The 22,570-nt window shown below is 38.2% G+C and overlaps 1 protein-coding gene across 9 annotated transcripts in view; it reads right to left on the bottom strand.

The window, feature by feature from the left end:
- The window catches only part of Tbh (Tyramine beta hydroxylase), a 43,850-nt gene extending 31,546 nt beyond the window's left edge, over nucleotides 1-12,304 (bottom strand). Inside the window, exons 1-2 of one of the 9 annotated variants that reach the window (XM_089473775.1) lie at nucleotides 11,930-12,304; nucleotides 7,613-7,908 (exon numbers count right to left, since the gene is read on the bottom strand). In XM_089473775.1, coding sequence (XP_089329901.1) covers nucleotides 7,613-7,850 — 238 coding nt within the window. In that variant the 5' untranslated portion in view covers nucleotides 7,851-7,908; nucleotides 11,930-12,304. Of the gene's footprint in view, nucleotides 1-7,612; nucleotides 7,949-11,680 lie in introns of all 9 variants that reach the window. The other 8 variants (XM_089473767.1, XM_089473770.1, XM_089473769.1 and 5 more) reach the window with 8 other exon arrangements.
- Between the last annotated feature and the right edge of the window lie 10,266 nt (nucleotides 12,305-22,570).

Below are 22,570 nucleotides of genomic sequence, written 5' to 3'. Positions count from 1 at the left end.
AAATAGATTTGTATGTATTAGCTAAGTGTGTGGACTCTTTGGTCTATTTGGCCGGGCCCCATTGATTGTCGGCATCTTTTGGGTTTGGCTCGGCAGGGTTCGGCCCGGTCGGCTCATTAGCCAAAATGCGGCGGCTCATTTTGCGTGTAATTCGCTTGATTGTCGGCTGATTGCAGGCGCAGAGCAAATACTTTTGCATACTTTTGGGCCATGGGCCATGGGCCACGGACTGTGGACAGCGGACAGCGGACTGTGGGAGTCCCCAAAGATTATGGGACATGATTATTAGACAGTATTTACCGATGTCACGTGAAGTTGGGAACGTCCCTCTCTCTCTCTCTCCCTCTCTCTCTCTATCTATCTATCTATCTCTCCCGTTCTCTATCTCTTTCGCTGTTTTGCTCAGCATGGTGAAGCTCTTTCCAAAACTTGTTATGAGCAAGCAAAAAATACTTTCATTTTATTTGGTCGACTGTCAGGGGATTTGGCTTTGACAGGCAAACACAGCCGATGCGAACGATAAGAACGGCAATAACTTTAAAAGTCGCTGCGGGCTGCCGTCCCAGTCCCCCTTGCGGACCCGCTCGCCCGAGCAAATGGGCGCAAGTTTTAGGTGTCTCGGTGTCCCAGTGTTTGCGTATATTTTGTGAAAATCATTTGACATAATGCTCGTGCCATACTCGTCACTGGCCCAAAACCTTTATTTACAGCAGATAAATAGAAGGAAAAGGTCACGGCGTGATAAGTCTTGTCCCATAAATACTTCCCAGCCACCGAGTTGATCAAACTCAAGGCGAAGAAACTGAGACAAATCGAATGGCAGCAACAAATTTATCAACTTTAGAAAAACAATGAAAATGAAACTAGAAAGTTTTGAGCAATCGAAATGGCTCAGGAGTAGGTCGAATGAAAGCAGCAAATAGATTTGATGGTGAAATAATGAAAAGCTTAGCATTGAAACAATGGAAATGAAACAACTAAATTAAAGCCGAGTTAATGCAAAAGTAAGAGGTGAACGAAAATGTGATAATGTATATATAACAGATATTCAACATTCGCTCATTGAAACAGTGGAATTGAAACAGAAAAATTTAATATAGAAATCGAATGGCAATGGAACAGCTTTTGTTTGATGAAACTAATAATTAAAAGCAAGCTAAGAAATGCTGCAACATTGGAGCTGCAGCAAATTTGAGAAACGATGGAAATGAAACATCTGGTGTAAGGTACAGTTTATATAAAAGCTGTCACAAAAAGAGCCAATATGTAAAATAAGTGGAATTGATATAAGGGGTTGAGTGTTCGCTCACAGAAACAGTGGAATTGAAACATAACAAATCAATATAGTAATCTAATGGTAATGGAACAGCTTTTGTTTGATGAACCTAATAATTGAAAGCAAGCTAAGAGAATGCTGCAACAGTGGAATTGCAACGAATTTGAGAAACACTGGAAATGAAACAGCTGAAGTAAAGTACCGTTAATGTAAAATTTGTTATAAAAGACGTCAAAACAGTAATATAAGTAGAAGAGATATTAGCAGATCAGCTTACGCTCATTGAAACAGTGGAATTGAAACAGTTACACGAAATATCGATGAAATGGTAATGAAACAACTTTTGTTTTGATACCACATCAGATTTCTACCATGCTAACTGACCAGACAAGAGCGATAACTGTATGCCAGCAGCCGTTTGGGCTTTCGATAACATTAATATTATTGACGTCATCAAGTGTTCGCAAGTAATGATAGTTTTTTAATTTATATTATAGGTACTGCTATAAATAAATAAATAAATGAAAATAATAATTTTTGCTCAACTCCTAAATGGCAAACGAGCGATGCACTGCTGCAATCTGCGTGGGAGCCATTTGATGACTCAGCCAGCCCAGGACGAGCCTCGTTTATCATGGTCTAGTAGTCCATGGACAGCGCTAACAAGCAGAGCATTTTGGCCAAGACTCGCGACGCCAGTGCGGCAATAACAAAGCACAAATGAGCCCAGAATTATAGAAATTAAAGCTCGTGCTGGAAGCAAAATCTGCTAAGCTTGAGGACTACCAAAGGTGCGAGCAGATTGGAATGGGATGAGTACTTAGAGTGCTCTTGATGATGTATTTGAGTTTTAAGTCTTTTATGATATCATCATATCAGGCAAATGAAATATCCTGTTAAATAAATACACAATATATATTTATATAAAATAAATTATTTTCATTGCTTCAATTCGCCTAGCGGGAAATCCATTTAGCTACTTTATTTTTATGAACTTGAATCTAAACTAAAACCAAAACTGAAACACAATTGAAATGTGCTTTTTATTACACTAGTTGTCTATCAGAAGGAGCAAAAAACAACAACGACAACAAAGGGAAAACAGCAGTAAACTAAAAGCAAGTACATGCATAGAGCACACAGTTCAATCAGTCGTAAATCTTGGCAGCCAGTTGAGCAGCCTCAGCTGTCACGGCTACCCCATGTGGCGGCAGGGGCGGCAGGGGCGACTAGGGGCAGCTGACGAGCAGTAGGAGTGTAATAGCAGAGGGTCGGGGGGGGTGGGGCATATTCAGAGTAAGCTTTCAGTGCTGTTTGGCCCAAAGTTGGGTAGCAACGAACTTTAACGGGGATTTGCGCCCAGCCAGCTTAGCGTCAGTCCAAACAAAAACACTTTGCAAACAACAATAGCAACAACAACAACAACAGCAACAACAACAAGTGCCCAGCTGGGACTGGGTTGGCAGTTGCTCTGACTTGGCTATAATTGTAGTAGCCATGCACATACTGCAGCTGGGCGCCGCTCTAAGCGAACAAACACAACAAAAGCAACAACAACAACAACAACAATAGCAACAACATCAACAAAAAGCTAAAGCCACAACTAAAGCATAAACAAAGGCGCAGCACGGCGCGGCGCTCGTAAAGCTTTCAATTAAAATTAATAAAAATTTACGCGAATTAAATAAACACAGGGCAGGTGGGCGTGGCCGCTTGAAGCGCACAATTCGACTGACTTAAATGTATATATATATATATTTATTTCTATATATACATATATATATATATATATATATATATATATATATATATATTTGTAGCTATTTACATAGCTCGGCTGAGCATATTAACATGAACAGCGACAGGCTTAAATAAATTGAATTGTTTGGGACAAAGTGGGCCCAGCCATTAAACAGCTACACACGCACACCAACACACACCTACACACACCAGCACACACACACCCATCACTGTTGGCTGTGGGTCCTTGGCTTTGGCAGCAAGAAAAACAAAGCCAAGTTAAGCCAGGGCAATCGACGATGCACATAGAAAAAAAAAAAAAAAAAAACAAAGCAAAAAAAAACACAACAACAACAAAAACAGAAACCAAGAGAAGCAAAAATTCGCTGGGAACAAGAAGCAGCCAAAGCGAAGCTGGCAAACAAGTCAATAAAACAAAGAAAACCTAAAGAAAATAAAATAAAGCCAACAAGTAAACTGGATTAGCAACGACAAGCCGAACTCTAAATACCCTAGCGACAGCAGAGAGCTTGATTTGAATTCATGCTAGATTTACAGTAGAAGCCCGATAATTCGAAATGGCAAGTTTTTCGATTTACACAGAAATTCAAATTATCGAGAATTATTGAAAAACGAATTTCATTCAAGGGGGCTCGAGTTATCGAGACTCGACTGTATATAGATATACAAATATTTGTATATCCTTATATACACTATAAGGATGTCTAAATCTTTCAGACACACGCCTCAATGCGTTACACATTAAGTAACAAACCTAGAAGACTTCTTAGAATTACATCGAATTATAGCCAAGATTGATTGAAAATAAGATGTGCGGCTATAGAATACCCTATAGCATGGAGATGAAATCTTTTACCAAAAAAAAAAAAAAAAAAAGATAATTCTTTGTCTCTGTAGTGCTGTAAAATAATATAATAATATAATAATATAATACTTAAGTGTAAATTTGATAATTTGTTATCCCTTTCGTTTATAATTGTTTCACGATTTTAGTAAAGTGTTATCGATTAATATATGTATATATATCGATTACATTTGTATATATCGAAATATTTGAATCGAAATACATTAAAACCCAATCGAAAATTTATAGATCTTAATTAAACAATTGAAGCAAGCCATTTCCTATTACATTCCAAACATTCCATACAATATGGATTGCTCTCAGTATTTGTGATGACACTTAAACATATTTGGTCTTATAGATAAGGTGAGATCTTTAAGAAATCAAGTTGATGAAACTACAAAAAGCTACGAGTAATACCCATAAAGGCGTTCTGAAATCAATTTCATTTCAATTTTAAAATAGATTCCTATATTTTTTGGCTACGCAGAGTCGTTTGATAATGCTAGCCAAGAACTAAAGTCCTTGTAGTTTATAGACTGGAATGCTAAGACATTAGCGAATCTTTATGATACCCACACCGCCCATTTGATGTATGCGTATTTATAGGGTATATAAAACCGAAAGAAAAAAGAACGAAACGTAACGAAAACAGGCAAATAAAATGGCAAAGGAGAATGGAGCGGGAAGGACAACTGGCGAAGGACGAGAAGGCAGCAGGACAGCGGGACAGCAAGCCAAAGCCAAAGCCAAAGCCACATGACGAAGAGTCTGTGATTTTGTTTTAGCTGAAGGACCATGTTATTGTGTTTATGAAGCACTTTGCTGGCTTGACAAACACTCCGCACGACCGTTGCTCGACACTAATCAGTCCCTCGCTCTCAACTAGTGGGCATTAGTGATGTCCCATTCAGCTTGCGAACCTATAAAAATGTTTGTTATGAGGCCAACCACACACACTGGGCCAGAGACAGGCAGAGATAGAGAACGATATTGAGCATGTATATATATATAAATATATATCCATACACATCCATTCGATTTACATTTAAACATTAAATTGATGTGCTCATAAATCGATGCATAAAGCTGCGAAGCATATGTGGTATATGTATATAAAAATATACATATATTATTATATAGAGATGGCTCTATTTCAATATGTCAATCAGCCAATCACACATATGCTCAGCATTTTAGATTAATGGCTTATTGAGAGCGCAAATAAAAACTTGTTGCATTTATAATCCTTCAAAGGATTATAAAAAATAAAATAAAAATGCTGAATAGTTTTCAATAAATTTATCTCAAAGGTAAGCGACCCTAAAAGTAATTGCCTCAAATACGTGCATGTTTATCGCTAATAAATCACTTTAGTTCAACTCTCTTAATACAATATACTAATCCTAATCCTATGCAGTCTTAAGTTATCGATAAAACATATATTTTAGGTATATATTTTATACAGTTAAGTATTTGTTATGACAGTCAACATCAAATGTGTGTTATCTAACACATCTTAATATCGAAATTAGATCTCTCTTCCTGTTAATCGTATGCAGCCTTAAGTTATCGATAACATACATTCCTTACATAACACTTATATCCTCCTACTCATTAAGTAATTGCTGCAATCAACTAGACAAATATGATTATATAGCTTAGCATCTATAGATAACAGCTATTAATCTACGTCAGAATGTGTTTATCAATAATTCATAATAACAGTATCAGTACCGTTATCGATAGCGCAGGTGTTTGCTAAAGGTCTACCAGTATTTACAGCTCTACAAACCTTACCGAATGCAATTTCCATTACACAACACTTGAAGAGGACTTTACCGGCAGCAATGCAACTGCATCGCCCTATAATCGTTATCGATCAATGTCAAAGGGCACACACACACGTATATGGAAATACATGTGTATATGTATACAGCCGCACCTGCACAGCTTCATTACATTTGCTTGCTGTGCAGCGAGCCAAAGACGGCGCCATGTAACTGTCTATTGTTGCTGTTGTTGTTGTTGTTGTTGTTGTTGTAGTCATGTTGTCCTTTACAGCCGAAGAAAGGATACATTTGTAGGTTCTATTGATTTTTAATACGCGTCTTGCTGGCAAGCAAGCCATCGCGTCGACATTGGGCCGTTGGGCAAACCGGAGCCAACTACTTTGAACTTCGCCTGCTGTGGAAGCTGTCATGCAGCTCCTTCAGTAGCACTGCTTGCGCGCGTATGTGTGTGTGGGTGTATGCATGTGTGTGTGTGTGTGGGAGTGTATCTTTTAGTGCTTGTAAAAAAGTAATGTACAAACAAACAAACAAACGTGTCACAAACATACTCACACACACACACACACTCTTTCACACGGAAGACACAAGCAGTCGGGCTGGTCCTTTTCAGCATTGGCATTGCCCTGTGATAACTTAATGCCAAACGCATGCTTTTGCATATGAATGCGGCGTATGCGTTACTTCCTTCTTTGCAGCTATCGTAAAGTGGCAGCCGCCATAAACACGGAACAACAAGCTAAAGAAACGCAACAGAATTGAAAGTAAGCCAAACAGCACTCGGGTCGGCGCTGCTCGCAACTAAGCTGTGGGTGCACATGAGCTGCGCTCTTATATGTATGTGTTTGTTGAGTGACTGCTAAGACGATCCCACTCGAACCCACTCTTTAGAATGGTGAATTTGTCTAGAGCTCACTTATTACGCAGCTAAGCTCTCTCTCGCTCTCTCCCTCTCTCTCTCTTAGTCAGCCTCCCTTTTAATGCTCTTGCACACATTATTTGGTTTTGCATATGCCACTATGCTGTTAATATTTAAGAGCTAATTTATAGTAACGGTAATTCTCAATTTGGACTGTCAGCTGTGCTCTGTGGCCGCACATGAGCTGCGCTCTTATTTATATTTGTTGAGTAAGTGCTAAATGAGATCCCAGCTCGCTCGTATGGTGAATTAGTGAGATTGTCTGGCGCTCACTTATTTAGCAGTTCTGCCACTCAATCTCACGCTCACCCTCCCTCGTTCGCTTTGCTTATGTCATGGTGCACGCGAAATTAAAACAGTTAGTTAATTCTAGCTGTAAATCTTGAGTTGAAAATAGCAGCACTACGAAGTCACACAGTGCGAAGCTCTGCTCGCAATTAAGGAGAGTGTACATATACATACATATACGTATGCACGTATGCGTGTACATATGTATGTACATATGTATATATGCATATGTATATATGTATATATGCATGTTAGCGTCTCTCTATCTCTCACTCTCTTTGTCTCTCGACGCTAAGCTGATGGTGAGTTTGTTTGAAGCTAATGAAATTTACGAGATGCTAATTGAAAAAGGAATTGTTGACTGCACAGCACACAATGTATTTGCACTGTTACCGTTATTTAAATTTACATTATATTTAAGACAAATTGTGTACATTGTGCTTTCAAAAATTTGTGCAGACAATGCACAAAATTCAAATTAAGAATTTAATCATAATTGTGTATCCTTTGCAATTTAAGAGCAAATAGCAAACAGAACGCAAAGGTAAATAAGCTTGGCTTAATTTAATGAAGGCGGAAAAGAGAGCGCAACAATCAGCTGCACAGGCAAAGAAAACTTTGGTGGTTTCACTCATGTCACTGTCAGTCGATCAACTAGTGCACTCTCTTCACATGCCCTCGCTGTCACACACTCTCTCTCCCTCCCCTCAACTCTATGCTTTTGTTGTACTTACGATTTGAGTGAACGCTCAGCGGCCGCGTGAGCAGCGTCAGCAGCAGCAACATCAACATGACCGGCAGCAGTTGCATTGAGCGACGTTGTCGTTGCGCTGGCTTTTGCTGTGGCGACTGCGGCTGCGGCGGCAGCGACTGCGGCTGCGACTGCGACTGTTGCTGCTTCTCTTTGTGCTGCTGTCCCGCGCCGACATCCATTGGGCATTTGGCCGACTGAACGCTTGGCTGCAGCGACATTATTCTCACTGTTGCGTGGATCGTTAATCGTTTATCGTTCCGTTATCGTTGACTGGCTCTGGAAGTTGTTATTGTTGTTGTTATTCCCTCTGTAAGCACTCAAATAGTTGCAATCAAATTTAACATTATACGAAGTTGTTGTCGCTGACGCTGTTGCTGTTGTTTGTTTGATTGTTGTTGCGACACACTTTTTATAGCTCAGCAATTGGCAACATTGCAAGCACAATTTGTGCAGCACACTTTCCAGCGCCCGCAACTTTACGAGCCTGAATTTGAACTCTCGTTCGAACTTTAACTTGAACTTATTTAAAAAGTTTTCAACGTGCCAGAGCTACGTGAAACTCATTTTATGACCAAAATAACCACGGACAGCAGCCTCTCTATTTCACTATCTCGCTCAATCACCAACTCTCTTCCTCTCTATCTCTCTCTCTCTCGCTGTCTCTTTTTTTTTTTTGGTAGGTGCATTTGGGCGTATGATGGACCCAAAAGTTTCAACTGAATGGCCATGTCGAGTGTAGCGATACATTTATCATGACTAAATTTTGCTAATCAAGTGCAGCCACACAAATACACTCACACACACACACACACATATATATACAATGGTGTGTGTTTACATTTATCTGTTATTGCCATGGCAATAGAATATGAGCTTGATTGAAATGACTTTCAATTTATCGCTTCGCATTTGAACTGCGCATTTTGCATGCGAGACTGAAACGTAATCAATCAATGGGATTAAATGCGTTAGGACTCACTGATTGATTGGTTGAAGACTTGTATAGACTACAAGCTATAGCTATACAATTGCAAGAAATAAACTAATTAGTAAAAGTTAGACTATGATTTATGAATACTATATACTAAGATATACCTAAGATATGCAATGACTGACTGAGTAACTGATTGAATATGTGATTGACTGGTAGAACGAATGACTGATTGAATGATTGGCTGACGGATTTACTGACTGACTGTCTGACTAAGTGTTTTACTAATTGATTGACTGACTGACTCATAGACTGAGTTAGTGAGTGACTGAATGATTGACTTACTGAGTGACTAACTAACTGATTGATTGACTTAATGATTGATTGACCGACGAATCACTAAGTCAATCAATTAGTTGGTTGATTGGCTGACTGACTGACTGATCAATTAATTATGTAAGCATATGTATATATATTTTCATATAGTATATGCATGTATATATTTCTAGACTTTCACCCGTTAGAATATGGAATATAATTGAAAAACGTTTTTTAAGTTATATACAAAACTTGATATATATTTATAGGAATATAAGCTGCGTGAATAACTGAATAAATGACTAATCTGTAATCACTATCCCTGATTAATGGATTGATTGAAGACCGATTCATAGCACAAGTTGTAGTCAAACGGTTTTCGACACTATTTAAATTTGGAATCATCAAAGCACAGTCAAATCGCTGAAAAATTGCAAGTGTACGTGGATAAATGCGGTTTTTCTTTTTCAAAGTTTAACTTTTTATGGCAAATTTGCTGTGAAGCTTCACATTTAGTAACACTTGAACAAGTTTTGCTATTCCGGCCACTCAATTAGTTTGGTCTAAATGCCCACCTGCTCAATTCGATATAGGCCATTTATGGCTTAATGTAACAAAGTTATTTTTGCTGCTGCTTCTTCTTCGCCTGCTTTTCCGTTACTTTTAGGTTGGTATACAGTGAACGAAATTGAAAGCATATTAAAATGCAATTTCTAACGCATTTAATTTTTTCTCTCTCTCTCTCTCTCTCTCTCTCTCTCTCCCTCTCTCTTAGCATTTTTTTCACCCGCTACTTGGGCCAACTTTTGTTTTGGCCGGAGTGGCGAGGGCCGAAACGAAATACTTTCGAAAGTGCTTAAATTTGAGGCAAAACTTGGCAACTTTCTGTGCGTGCTGCTGAGAATGCAATTTCCATTTTGAAACAGGAAGATTTGCCAGCGAATGTGACAGATTCAGACATTGTGCAGTAATGTGGCTCAACCTTGCCAACGCCGTCTGCTGCTGGCCCGGCTTAAAAGGGACTTCAATTCAATTGCTCTTCTGCTCTGTGGTCGGTGCTTTATATATAGACATATATATCTTCGTTCATTTCTCTTCTCTTCTTCTGCTTGTTTATATTTTTTTTGCAGCCGCAAAAGTGGAAATTCTTTGGAAAGTATATACGTTCTTCATGTAATTAAGCTACCGCAGCAGCAGCCATATAAATTAAGAGCCAAATCTGCTTAAGGAACCCAGTGCCAAAAATTTAGATTATCCTCAGCTTCTTACACTCTCTCTCTGTTTTTTCTCGCTCGCTCTCTCTCTCTTTCCACAGATTTGAATATTCAAATAACTTAAGTGAATTTAAGTTTGAAGCTAACTATGAGCAATAGCATGTCGTAATACCAAGTCTCCATACCCTCTCTTACTACATATATAAACTTTAGGTATTACTTATATTAAGTTCTTCATATATTCAAAAGCTTACGTATTACCTTCACAAATCTCTACCCAACTTATGGATTATGAAGTTTTGAAAAAAAGCATGTGTTTAATGAATATAACCATTTACGTATGAAAAGTTTTTACCCCATAAAAAGTTGGAATTTTTAAATATTACGTATACGCACGTTGATTTACCTAGGCGAATTGTGCATTCAAAATATGCCGCAAGAAAAACTATATACAAATATAATACTGATACTGATACTGATACAGAAATTTTCTATTATATGATATATGTTGATGTATTGATTTAAAAAAAAAAATTTTGAAATAAAAAAATAACAATAATAAAAATAATACTAATAAGAATAATAACGATAATAATAATAATACTAATAAGGATAATAATGATAATAATAATAATGATAACAATAATAATAATAACAATAATAATAATAATAATTATAATAAAAATAATAATATTAATAGCAATAAAAACAATTTGAAGCTCTAAAGAATTTTATATTTATGAATTCATCAAAAAGAAATTTTTGGAAAATAATTGAAAACTATTTCTACATAATCGAAATTTAGAAATGCAATAGAATCCGGCTATAACGACTCCAGTTATAGCGCCCGTACGGTTATTGCGACAAAAATTCTGGTCCGTCGGTACGGCTATACCGACGGTCACTTGAGCATCGCTATAACCAGTCTCTACTGTAGTATATTTAAAAAAGAAATTTAAAGGAAATCCATATGTAAAAGAAAAACAATAATTATTATTTAAAAATTCAGTTATATTCCACTTAATAGATTTGGTTTAAATATTTCAAATATTTTAAATTGTTTGCAGCAATTGAATCAAGTTCACAAATTTTGCACAGTGTATGAAACACAATATGGTCTTGATTTTATGCAAAAGATAAATGTATACATATACATATATAACTTGTATTGATATCACGAATTGGCTGTAAATCATGAATTAAATGATTTTACGATGCAATTTGCAATTTGTTTTCCTTTTCGGTCTCGGACCATTTTGAAAAAGGTCAACGGATATTGGCGAGAATTTGTTTATGGCCAATGCGACTTGTCGGCAGCACCTGCGGCCATTTTATGCGGCGCCAAAAGAGATTGCCGAAGGTAACGGTAAACATGAATGGCAACAACAATGACTGCAACAACAACAACAGCAACAGCAGCAGCGAACTGCAGGCGACACGGAAATGCAACACTTTCCGTTTTCCTTTTCCGTTTGCAATTTTTGGCCCGTTATTTCTTTCAGCTATGCACTTTGCACACGAACAACAACCACAACAAAAATACCAAAAAAAAAAAAGCAGCAACAACAACAACACGCAGACATACAGAGTGCAAGGAAGATAAGGAAATAGTGTGTTCTTTTTTTTTTTTGTGATTTCTTTTTTTTTTGTTTTTTTTTTTTTTTTGCTTGTTTTTTTGTTTAGCCAACATCAACACAAACACAAACAAAGCGTTCGCCGGATTTATAATGGCAAAGTAAACAGCGCTCAATTCGCGCGCGACTCTTGTGCCTCTCGTTTTTACCGTTTTTATACATATATATATATATATATATTTTTTTTTTTTACTTTTTACTTTTTTTCACATTTACCGTTCAAGCAAATGCTTTTGCGCGCGCTTTTGAGAATAACGCGCCTGTGTCTTTTGAAAGTGCTTTGCTCCGCTTAGCGCTGCTTTGCTTAGCTCAGCTCAGCTCCGCTCTGCCGCTCGAAAGCTCAGTGTATGTTGTGCGCTCTACGCCTGCCGCACGTAGAATGCTGAACGAGATTGTTGCTGCCAGCGGCTTTTATACCAAGACGCCGTCGACTATGTCGGCTTGGCTTCGGCTGCTACGCAACAAATCGTTTCGACTCGGCTCGCTTTAGCTGACGGCTGCCCGACACTTGTCTGTTGTTCTGCTGAGCGTTTAGCATATGTTCGTATTGGCAGCGACGCCGGCAGCGATGCTCTGGCAGCACTGACTGGTTGCCTGGCTGGGGCTGGCTGGCTCGCTGGCTGCCTGCTTGGTTGGTGGCCTGCATATTTGCTTTATGAATGTGTTTACCAGCAAACTTTTCCGCACAATGCTGGCTGCTGGGGTGTAAGCGAGCAAATGGGCGCCGGACGGCGCCTGGAGTGGGGTGAATTTTGTGATGCGATGCCGTTGCCGTTGCGGAAGAGGTGAGGAGAGGTGAGAGGTGAGTAGAGGGTGGGGTGACAAAAAGCTGCTTGCTGCGTGCGAAAGTGCCAACACTCGCATTAATAACAACAAAAGCAACAACTACAACAACAGCAGCAACAATAAGAAAAAGGCAAAGGAAGAAGAGGAGAAGACAACAGCAATTACAAATAACGGCAACAAGAACAATTGTAAGCCTGCAACAGCTCAATTAACTATCTGTCCGGCCGAACTCTGTCTGCATGTGCACGTGTGTTTGTACGTGTGTGCGTGCGCGCGTGTGTGTGTGTGTGTGTGTGTGCCCGTGTGTGTGTGTGTGTGCGTAGCTGTCTTTTATACGCGTAATTACGATTATTCTGGTAATTACGGAAAATGCAATTGCAATTGCATATGTTGAATATTATTTAACCAATGTCAATTGTGCGTAACACCTGTACATATGTATGTGTATGTGCTTGTGTGTGTGTCAGCTAAATGAAATAATTTATTTACAAAAAAAAAAAAAAAAACAAACAAAAAGAATAAAAAACCATCAATGCAGCAATTAATTATGTAGCGTTAAGCGCATGATTAACCACATGGCAAATACCCTAATAACTATAATAATCAGAGATAAAATCTGACTTTTTCCGTTCACTTTAAACTGGTTTTTATACAATTAAATTCATGCTTAAATTATAAAATAGTTGACATAATTGGATAAATAATATGTATATGTATGTAGTACATATAAAGCCCACAAAAGTATGCTACATTATTTTTTTTATTATTTTTTTTTATTTTTATTTTTATTTATTTATTTTTTTTATTTTTTTTTTTTTTATTATTATATTATATTATTTAAACAGGCTTTTTTACTACCTAATTTCCTCTAAAACCTTTTTTTTTTTTTATTTATTTTATTTTCTTCTTTTTGACATATTAGGCTTAGATTAGCTACTAATGTAAGTAAAAGAAATATTTTTTGTTTTTTATTGATCAAAATAATTTGAGAGAATTATAAGATGGACAACCAGCTTTAATACCCTGAACGGATCGATAATCGGATATCAGATGGTTTCCTTAAGATGTATGTAACAGGCAGAAGTAGGCGTGGCACAAAATGAATCGCTTAACTCAGATACAGCAGTGAGTTCCTCACAAACTAAACAACTCCCGTTGATCCATGTAGCGCTTTCATTAGTTTAGCTCAAATTTGATCGATGTGCGAACCCCAATGAGATATTGGTTGGAACAACCATAGCCATGTGGATGATGCGTCTGCTGTTTAAACATGCTCTCGGCAAGCAATACAGATTTTTAATTATGTTGGGCATGTTCTGCTCGCCGGGCTATGGGTATGTGCGTGTTTCAAAAGTCAGCCTTCTGTTGGGAGCGATTCTAGTGGCATTCGGAATTCGGGCTCCAAGTGACCCATGCGCGCCGAGTCGTGTATGCATTAACGGTGGATGCACCTGCATTTTGAGCCAACACCCGAAGCAATGCAGGTATGTCTGCAGTCATGCGGAGCATGTCGATGTCAGCCGCGTAGGTTCAGCTTCGGGCATTCCACTCACAGGTCGCAGTTCCCCCATCGAACCGAGGTATTGACATACCGACCGTGGATACATTGTACAGTGTTGGCTCAAGAGCAGTGCCCCGGGAAGTTTCAGCTCTAATTGGTGTGGCTGAAGATAGTGTCGGGCCCTAATAATATTATCTTTCTCAAGCCCATAAAAGTATGCTATATTATTTTTCATTTACCTAAAATCTCGTCAACTTGTTAAGCTGCCAATTAGGTAGTAGAAAGCCTGTTTAAATAATAAAATAAAAAAAAAATAAAAAAAAAAATAAAATAAACTTGTTAAGCTGCCAATTAGGTAGTAAAAAGCCTGTTTAAATAAAATAAAAAAATAAATAAATAATTAAAAAAAAATAAATAAATAAAAATAAAACCTCGTTAAGTTGCCTTAAAAAATTCCATATTTTAAGTTGAAGATTTTAGAAAAATCAAACTACAGTCGAGTCTCGATAAGTCGTACCTCGCTAAGCCGAAAATCGCGATAAATCGAAAAAAAAAAATTCTATCCCCTTGAAAGAAATTTGTTCTCAATAATTCTCGTTAATTTGAATTTCTGTGCCATTTCGAATTATCGGAATTCTACTGTAGATTCCTTGAGTATTTTCAGCATTTAACAATTCTGAATGCATATATTTCGCTAATGCATACGATAATAGAGTTTCCACACTTAATTTTCCGGCTGTCCTTTTCCTGTCCAGTTCGCCCTTCTCTTTTCGAGATGCAAATGGATTTTAATAAATGATTTTCAAGGCAAATTGCAGTCAAACGAATTGGAACAGCAAAAAATTTCGGCATTGCATAATTTAAAACAAGTAAGAAAACTCTAGTCGCGAGTGCTCGACTAGATACTACCCTGAACCCAACAAATAAAAATGCTCATTTAGTATGGCTGAAATTTCAATTTCGATGTATTTAAAAATATAAATAAAATACCAAACTCATTTAATAAAATATAAAAATATTTTGAAATAATTAAAAAAAAATTAACATCAGTTGCATCGACCGGGATTCGAACCGCGACTCCTCGGTCGAGCGTCATGCTGCTAACACACTAGGCCACCTCACTCCTGCTAGTGGCGCTGGCAAAACTCAAATAGATTCACTGCTGCAGCGCCATCTACCAAAACTAAATGAAACTAACTGCTGATGTGATTCTAAGAATCTGCTAGAATAACCAAACTATTAAAAACGCACATAAAGTATAGTTAAAATTTCAATTTCGGTGTATTTAAAAATATAAATTAAATAGAAAACGTATTTATGAAAATATAAAAATATTTTGAAACAATTAAAAAAAAAAAAACATCAGTGTTGCACCGATCGGGATTCGAACCGCGACTTCTTGATCGAGCGTCATGCACCTAACACACTAGGCCACCCCACTCCTGCTGGTGGCGCTGGCAAAACTCAAATAGATTCACTGCTGCAGCGCCATCTACCAAAACTAAACGAAACTAACAGCTGATGTGATGTATTTGTTGTAGCTGCTGCACGTGCGTTTGTTAATTGGCCAAATATTTGATTATTTTTTATTAATTTTTGACTGAACGGAATTTAATGAAACTTTCAGCATATGATCTACATATTATATTGAATATTTGAGAAATTTGAAAAAAGAAAAATCATTCACAATTAGCTATAGAGGCACCTGATTTGAACTTGAATGTTTTTACTCGATAAAAACATAACGGGATGATTTATCGAATTTTAAAAGCAAACTCGACGTCCGCGCTATATATACGGTCATTTTAAAAAAAAATTCAAGTCTCTAGCTCTTATATCTTCGGAAATCGACGCGTTCAAACATACGGACAGACGGACAGACGGACAGACGGACAGACAGACAGACGGACAGGGCTAAATCGACTCAGCTCGTCGCCCTGATCAAGAATATATATACTTTGTGGGGTCTGCCACGCCTCCTTCTGCCTGTTACATACATTTCAACAAAACCATTATACCCTGATTTCCCATTTTCAATGGGTTCAGGGTATAATTAGAATGGAGAATTAACAGCTGCAACACCTTTGTCCTTCCGAACCAGGTGAGTGCTCTCTCCTTGACAAATTAGCTAACGAAGGTATTGCCTGAAAGGCAGCTAAAATAGAAGAGAGAAACGCAATTGATAAAGTTACTATAAACTATCGATAGGCATTATAAATCACAATCGATAAGCGATTAATATACGTGTGCTATCAATCATAAGCGCATCAACCGATAACCGCTAATGCGATATGTATGGTAAACTAACTGGAACTAGTCGATAACAAATTACGATAAATGCGAATAGGATATTTATTTTAAGCTAACAGGAATTAGTCGATAACTAATCCCGCTAAACGATATATTGGGGCTTATCTCTGAGTACTTTACGACAGTTTCTTTCTTTTTATCGATATGAATTTAACTTGTTCTTGTAAACAATCGATAAACGATAATGCGTTGTCAGTTAAAAATTGACCGAGACCTGTAATCGATAACTCTTATTTGTTTGCTGCAACTAGTTATCGATCAATTATGTATGATATTTATATATAGTGACTTATCCATTGAAAGCCGTTCATCGATATATCATTATCATATATCATATGTACTACGATCCAATTAACTCGAATATTTATTCAATTTAACCTAACATTTCAAGAGCACATTTAAGTTGTTAGAGGTACATGGCAATGCTACCCCAAAACTTAAACGAGCGTTCGCACTCCAGAAACTTGAACTGCTTTTGACATTTAAAGCTTTATAATAAATAAATATTTCTATGCATTTCTATTGCACCTCACACAGGGCAGCCATATATTTATATGTATATGTATGTAGGTATGAATGTAAGGTAAATATAAAATATGCTGCTGCAAAGCCCATTTGCCCCACATTCGGCATATGTCAACATAATCCATGGCATTATTACTGCCGGCTGCTGGTTTTACGGCAAGTATTGCGGTCAAGTGAATTGAAATTAAAATTGAAATGGAAATGGAAATTGAAATGGAAATGGAAATGGGCGCATTCACGGGAACCGTGATAAATGCTATGATGATATATGGTATTAGGTATATGTAAATACATCTATGCAAATGATGCGCACACATTAACAAGCCAATGAAACTACATTTTGTAATTAATCGATAACGATAAACGATATGCAAACGTGCATAACTGTACTTCGAATGGAGCATTAGTTTAAATTATGCATGAATTGCGCGTATAACGGTATTTGTCAGCTGCTCAATCATCATTGTAGCCAAATGTGTGTGCAGAGAGAGAGAGAGGTAGTGAGAGGGGAGGGGGGAGGGGTGTGCACTCCCATGAGCGTGCTTGAGATTGATCAATGTTTATGTTAAGCCGCAACGCGGCGACACTTGCCAAACGTTTTGACGCCGCATTAGCGACACGCAACATGGCCCACATGCAGCATGCAACATGCGACATGCAACACGCAGCTGCGTTAAATATTTGCGCATGTTGTGCATGACACAGGTTTCACTGTTGCCACAAATACCCGTTGACTACATTTGCCGCATGCCACATGCCACATGCCGCATGCCGCATGCCGCACTTGCAGCATTTGCAGCACTTGACAATTGCATCGACCGCCCACAGCTGATGAATGCTACCAATGCGGCTGCTCCTGCTACTCCTGCTGCTCCTGCTGCTCCTGCTACTCCTGCTGTTCCTGCTACTCCTGCTGCTCCTGCTGCTCCTGCTACTCCTGCTGCTCCTGCTGCTCCTGGTACTCCTGCTACTCCTGCTGTTCCTGCTACTCCTGCTGCTCCTGCTACTCCTGCTACTCTTGCTCCTGCTCCTGTTGCTGCTCATTTCACTCAAGCCATAAACCAAGTTCGAGCCGTCATAATGTTGCACAATTGCAGATGCCAGGGGACGGGCGGACGGTGCGGGGCGTGGCTCTGCATCCTGTCGTGCGGTGCGACTCGCATTTCACTTTCGCAACTTGCCAAATGGCAACTGGCAACCAACTAGATAAAGAATTCATGAAATACATCAAGCACCAGTAACACCAACAACAACAACAACAACAACAATAGCAGCTAGCTGAGCATGCCCGACTGGAGCATACCTTACAAGACACTTTTCAAGCAGAAAGCCCTCTGGCAAAGCTCAGTTAAGACTTTAGTCTGCTCTTCGCTTGCCTGCTCGAGCTTGAGATACCCAGTCTGGAGCTAACAATTTTCCTTAGCAGTGCTGAGATACCTTTGAAATGTCACAAACAGATAAAAGCCTTGAGGCAACTAATAGAACAAGTGAGCTCAACACACATAAGCATACGACTGGCAGATACCCTGTATATTTTGAACTAGCTGCGAGCTACCAAAATTAGTCTGAAAATCAATAGAGAATAATACTTAAAACAGGCGTATACGACTAGCAGATACCTTGTTGTCGAATATGAATCATATTAAAAAGGCGCACATAGTCTAACAAATATACAGCACTATATGGCTTCCATAGTTATTAGAATCTGAGTATTTCTGTCAATCGATATTTATCGATTTTGCTGAAATGCATAAACTAATCTATAATGAAAGTGCACAAAATCCAAATCAAACGTTTTCAGCTCTTACGCCTACACAAATGCCTCAATCTGTTACATTCGATATAATTTATCGATACTTATCGATGTCTGTATTTTGTATTATTTTTATTTCGAATAACTATCTACCCGTAAAAGCAAAATCTAGGTACACAGGGTATGCATGATAACCGCAACCACAACGAAAAGGATTCCTGAAGCTGACGCTGACGCTGACTCTGACGCAGATAGGGATGACGCCACTTGCCAAGCAGTTTGCTGTCCACTCCTCTGCTTCCTCTCCTTCCCCACACACAAACAAAAAAAAGTGTGCAATGACCATCAAAACAAATATGCAACGATTTGTATTCAAATTATGTTCACTGCCATTGAATTCGCTCTAAATAAAAGTGCAATATGTTTTAAGTGAATGTCTTTCTGAGAAAACGTAAAGAGCTAAGGGCAGAGCAAGCGACAGAGATGGATAGAGACACTCAGTGAGAGATAAGGTGGCGAGAGTTTGAAAGAGTTATCCTCTTGCTTGAGATTAAGTATTTCCGTTATGCGAAATGACACAGCAGAAACGATGCATTGAAAGATACTCTACTTGATTGTATACCCTAAGGTTGTTTTTGGAAATGGATATACACGATGTATATATAACATGTGTTATATTTCCACATTTTATATATTTTTGTATGATAATATAATATGATATAATATAATATGATATAAACTGTAAATAAATTCATTAGTTAAAACTGACGGGGTATTTTGTTCGCCAAGCATACCCTACCACATACACTTGAGCATATGACAGGTAAAATGTATTGCGTCCTATTGGGCAATACTTTCAAATGCAAGTTAATTTATGTGAAGCAAATTTCCATGGGCTCTAGATAAAATATTTAAGCAGTCGGTAATTGAGTTTTTATTTCGATGGAAAGATCAACTATGAAATTGAAAAGGACTCTTGCGTTTGCTAATATACGAATTGAAATCGAGCTCGATTTAAGCCAATACGAATTCCATTTAGACCAAGACTTTGACTATCAAAATGCAAAAGTTGAAAATTTGATGAAATTCTGGGAAAATTGCAAATCGAAGAGCCTTTGCATTGCATTTAAGCGATGATGTTGCAGAGGAGAGCGGGGAGTGGCAATGGGCACACTTTGAATGGATTCGAATTGGAAGCGGAAAGGCTTAAAGCAATTTTAAATGGCACCAGAAAATTCATTAAAATGCAATATGTAAACGCAAATTGATAAAGAAATATGTGGCAAATGGCTAACCAGGAGGAAGTGCCCAGCCAGCAGTGGGCAGCAGGCAGCAGGCAGCGGGGGGCCAAGAGTTGGCCTGAAATGCCTCCTGGCTATGCTAACCTAGTTGAACGGAATATGGACACGGATACAACTAAAAACGAAAGACAAAGGTAAAGAGGGAGCGAGAGAGAGAGGGGCAGAGATAGAGGCAGAGGGAGGGCGAGGGCGAGGGCGAGGGCGAGGGCGAGGGGGCCAGCAAGTGCAACTGCAATTGGGAATGAAAACGTGTTTTGGGCTCGAGCTTGGCTCTTGGCTCTGAGCAGCGGGTGCAAGGCCATCGAGTGTTGGCACAATCTAATTGAAAGTTTAGCTAGAGCACCGCAAAACCTGCAAAATTCCATTGACTGGCAACTTCGATGGGTCGGTTTGCTTGGGTTGCTTTGCTTGGGGTTGGCCTCTCGGTTCATCCTTCCCCCTCCCTCTGGTCGGGCAAACATTTGCAATGACTGGCGGGCAAAAATAGCTATACATTTTTGCAGGTAACTTTTTAATTAAAGCTGCTGCCAATGAAGACACCTTTTGCCAGTCCATGCCCACGCGCGCGCCCACGCCCATCGACTCCCCCAATCTTCAACAGCAGTCAGTCAGACGTCTGTTGTTGGCCATTTGAGCGTTGCAGGACTCGAGAGTGCGGTTTAGCCAAAATGCTTCGTTTGTTAAATTGCATTCCTGCATTTCCATGCATTCTCACATATTTGATTAGTTTATTGAAATTCTATATACAAATGTATATTCAAATATATATATATATGTAACTATATAACTATATATGTAACTATATACATTTATTGTATGTATCCATTCAAAAATGCTCTAGTGAAGGGCATTTTATCTTTGTAATCACATAATCTCATCTCATGTTCATATATTCAGCATCGATATTTACCTAAATATCTGTTTTGAGCTATCGATTGCTGAAATCGATAACAGAAAATACGTCTCAAATTCTACATTCTCATTGACTATAATCTCTTTAATATAATATAATATAATAATAAAAAGTTGCCCTTACTGCAAGTTATCGTAGAGTGCAAAATTCTACAGGGTATCTTTGACTCCATCACCCATACGTCAACACATTTGTTTGGCATACAATTGATTAACTAGTTGGCTTAAAATGCGTAAAGCCCAATCACCAAACATTCGCATCTCAATTTGAAATAAATTCATTGAAAATGTTTTACGCAAACGGAATTTCTATTGTATTTCAATTTAACAAAATAACATAAGCTATAACACATTAGTTTCTAATTATTACAATGGACATGGAATTTAAAGTGGAATACCAACAGAATCGTCAAGAGACGAGAAAAAGAGAGCTTCAGCTGACTTTAAGCTAAAGATGAAATAATGCTATATATAACCATTAACAAAAAATTTATATCTCAAGTTTACAAGCTATTTATACTTTACATCTAGTGAAATAAAAGTCTCCAAATATTTTCTCATTTCGATTTGAAATCCAATTAAAATTAAACGACTATTAAATTTCCACAATGATTTCAGTGAAAGCCCTCGGACAAAATTAAATTATGACACAAGTCACAAGTCAGAAGTCCTTTTGCAATATAATAAAAACTAAGCAAACAGCTCAACCTCATAAATAGTTGAAAGCCCAAGGAAAAAATGGATGTGTGAGTGAAGTGATTCTTAGAAGTGGACGACGCAATACCCTGTAATTAGCTGTAAAAGAAAAGTATTTTGCTCTTTTCTGACTAAAAATTGGTGAATATCAAATGAAATATGTAATAGGAAATATAAATATGTGTTAATCGATAAGTATCGATTTTTATCAAAATTTTACAAGTCTTTATAAGTCTTATGTATCATTTTATATAAATATATATTTAAATTCCAAGGTAACTATAATTTTAAAAAATTCAATTTCAACATTATATCGATAAATATTTGATATCAAGAGCTTTGCAGATTTATGGAACAAATATATATATTTTTACACCAACTATAGTAATTTTAGGTTTTCTTCTTTGAGAGAGTAGCACATACACAAAGATAAAATGCTTAGCATACCCCACAGCCTCTGCAACAATGCGCGGTATTTAAGAGCTTCTCTTCGTGCGCGTCCATCACCCGCATCAACTTACCAATGCACAGCAACAATGGCAACAGCAACAATAGCAACAACAACACACACACACGTTGGCTGTCCACGTGCCAATGCGTGTGAATGTGTCCCCGTTCGGCATGGCTCCATGTCCATTCGCTTGCTGCTCCATACCACTTGGGCAACTGTTGTTATTGTTGCAGCTGCTGCTGCTGTTGCTGGCTACTACTGTTGTTGCTGTTCTAGCTACTGCTGATATTGTTGTTTGTTGCTGTTTTCATTTTTATTGCCCGGCAGCCACATTCGAAGTGAAACTGAGTAGACGATGCCGGACGCTGCGTGTTTGCACTGTCCGCAACTAATTGGATTGACGTCGGCCATTCAGCAACGAGCGCCAGTCATCAGACGTTTTAATATTTACTCTCTTCCTCGCTCGCTCTTCTTCTTCTCTCTCTCTCTCTCTCTCTCATTTTTTCCTCCCGCACATGCCAAAAGTAGCCATTAAAATTTGTTCGATTTGAAATGAGCAGCAGCAGCCATTTTGTTTCCGAATGGGAGCCGATCAGCTGCAGAGAT

This window comes from Drosophila arizonae, chromosome X (assembly GCF_054131065.1).
Source record: "Drosophila arizonae isolate 15081-1271.41 chromosome X, UAZ_ARI_1.0, whole genome shotgun sequence".
Classification (NCBI taxonomy): domain Eukaryota; kingdom Metazoa; phylum Arthropoda; class Insecta; order Diptera; family Drosophilidae; genus Drosophila; species Drosophila arizonae.
The sequence above is the reverse complement of the archived record's forward strand: the minus strand, read 5'-3'. Positions and strand labels throughout refer to the sequence as shown.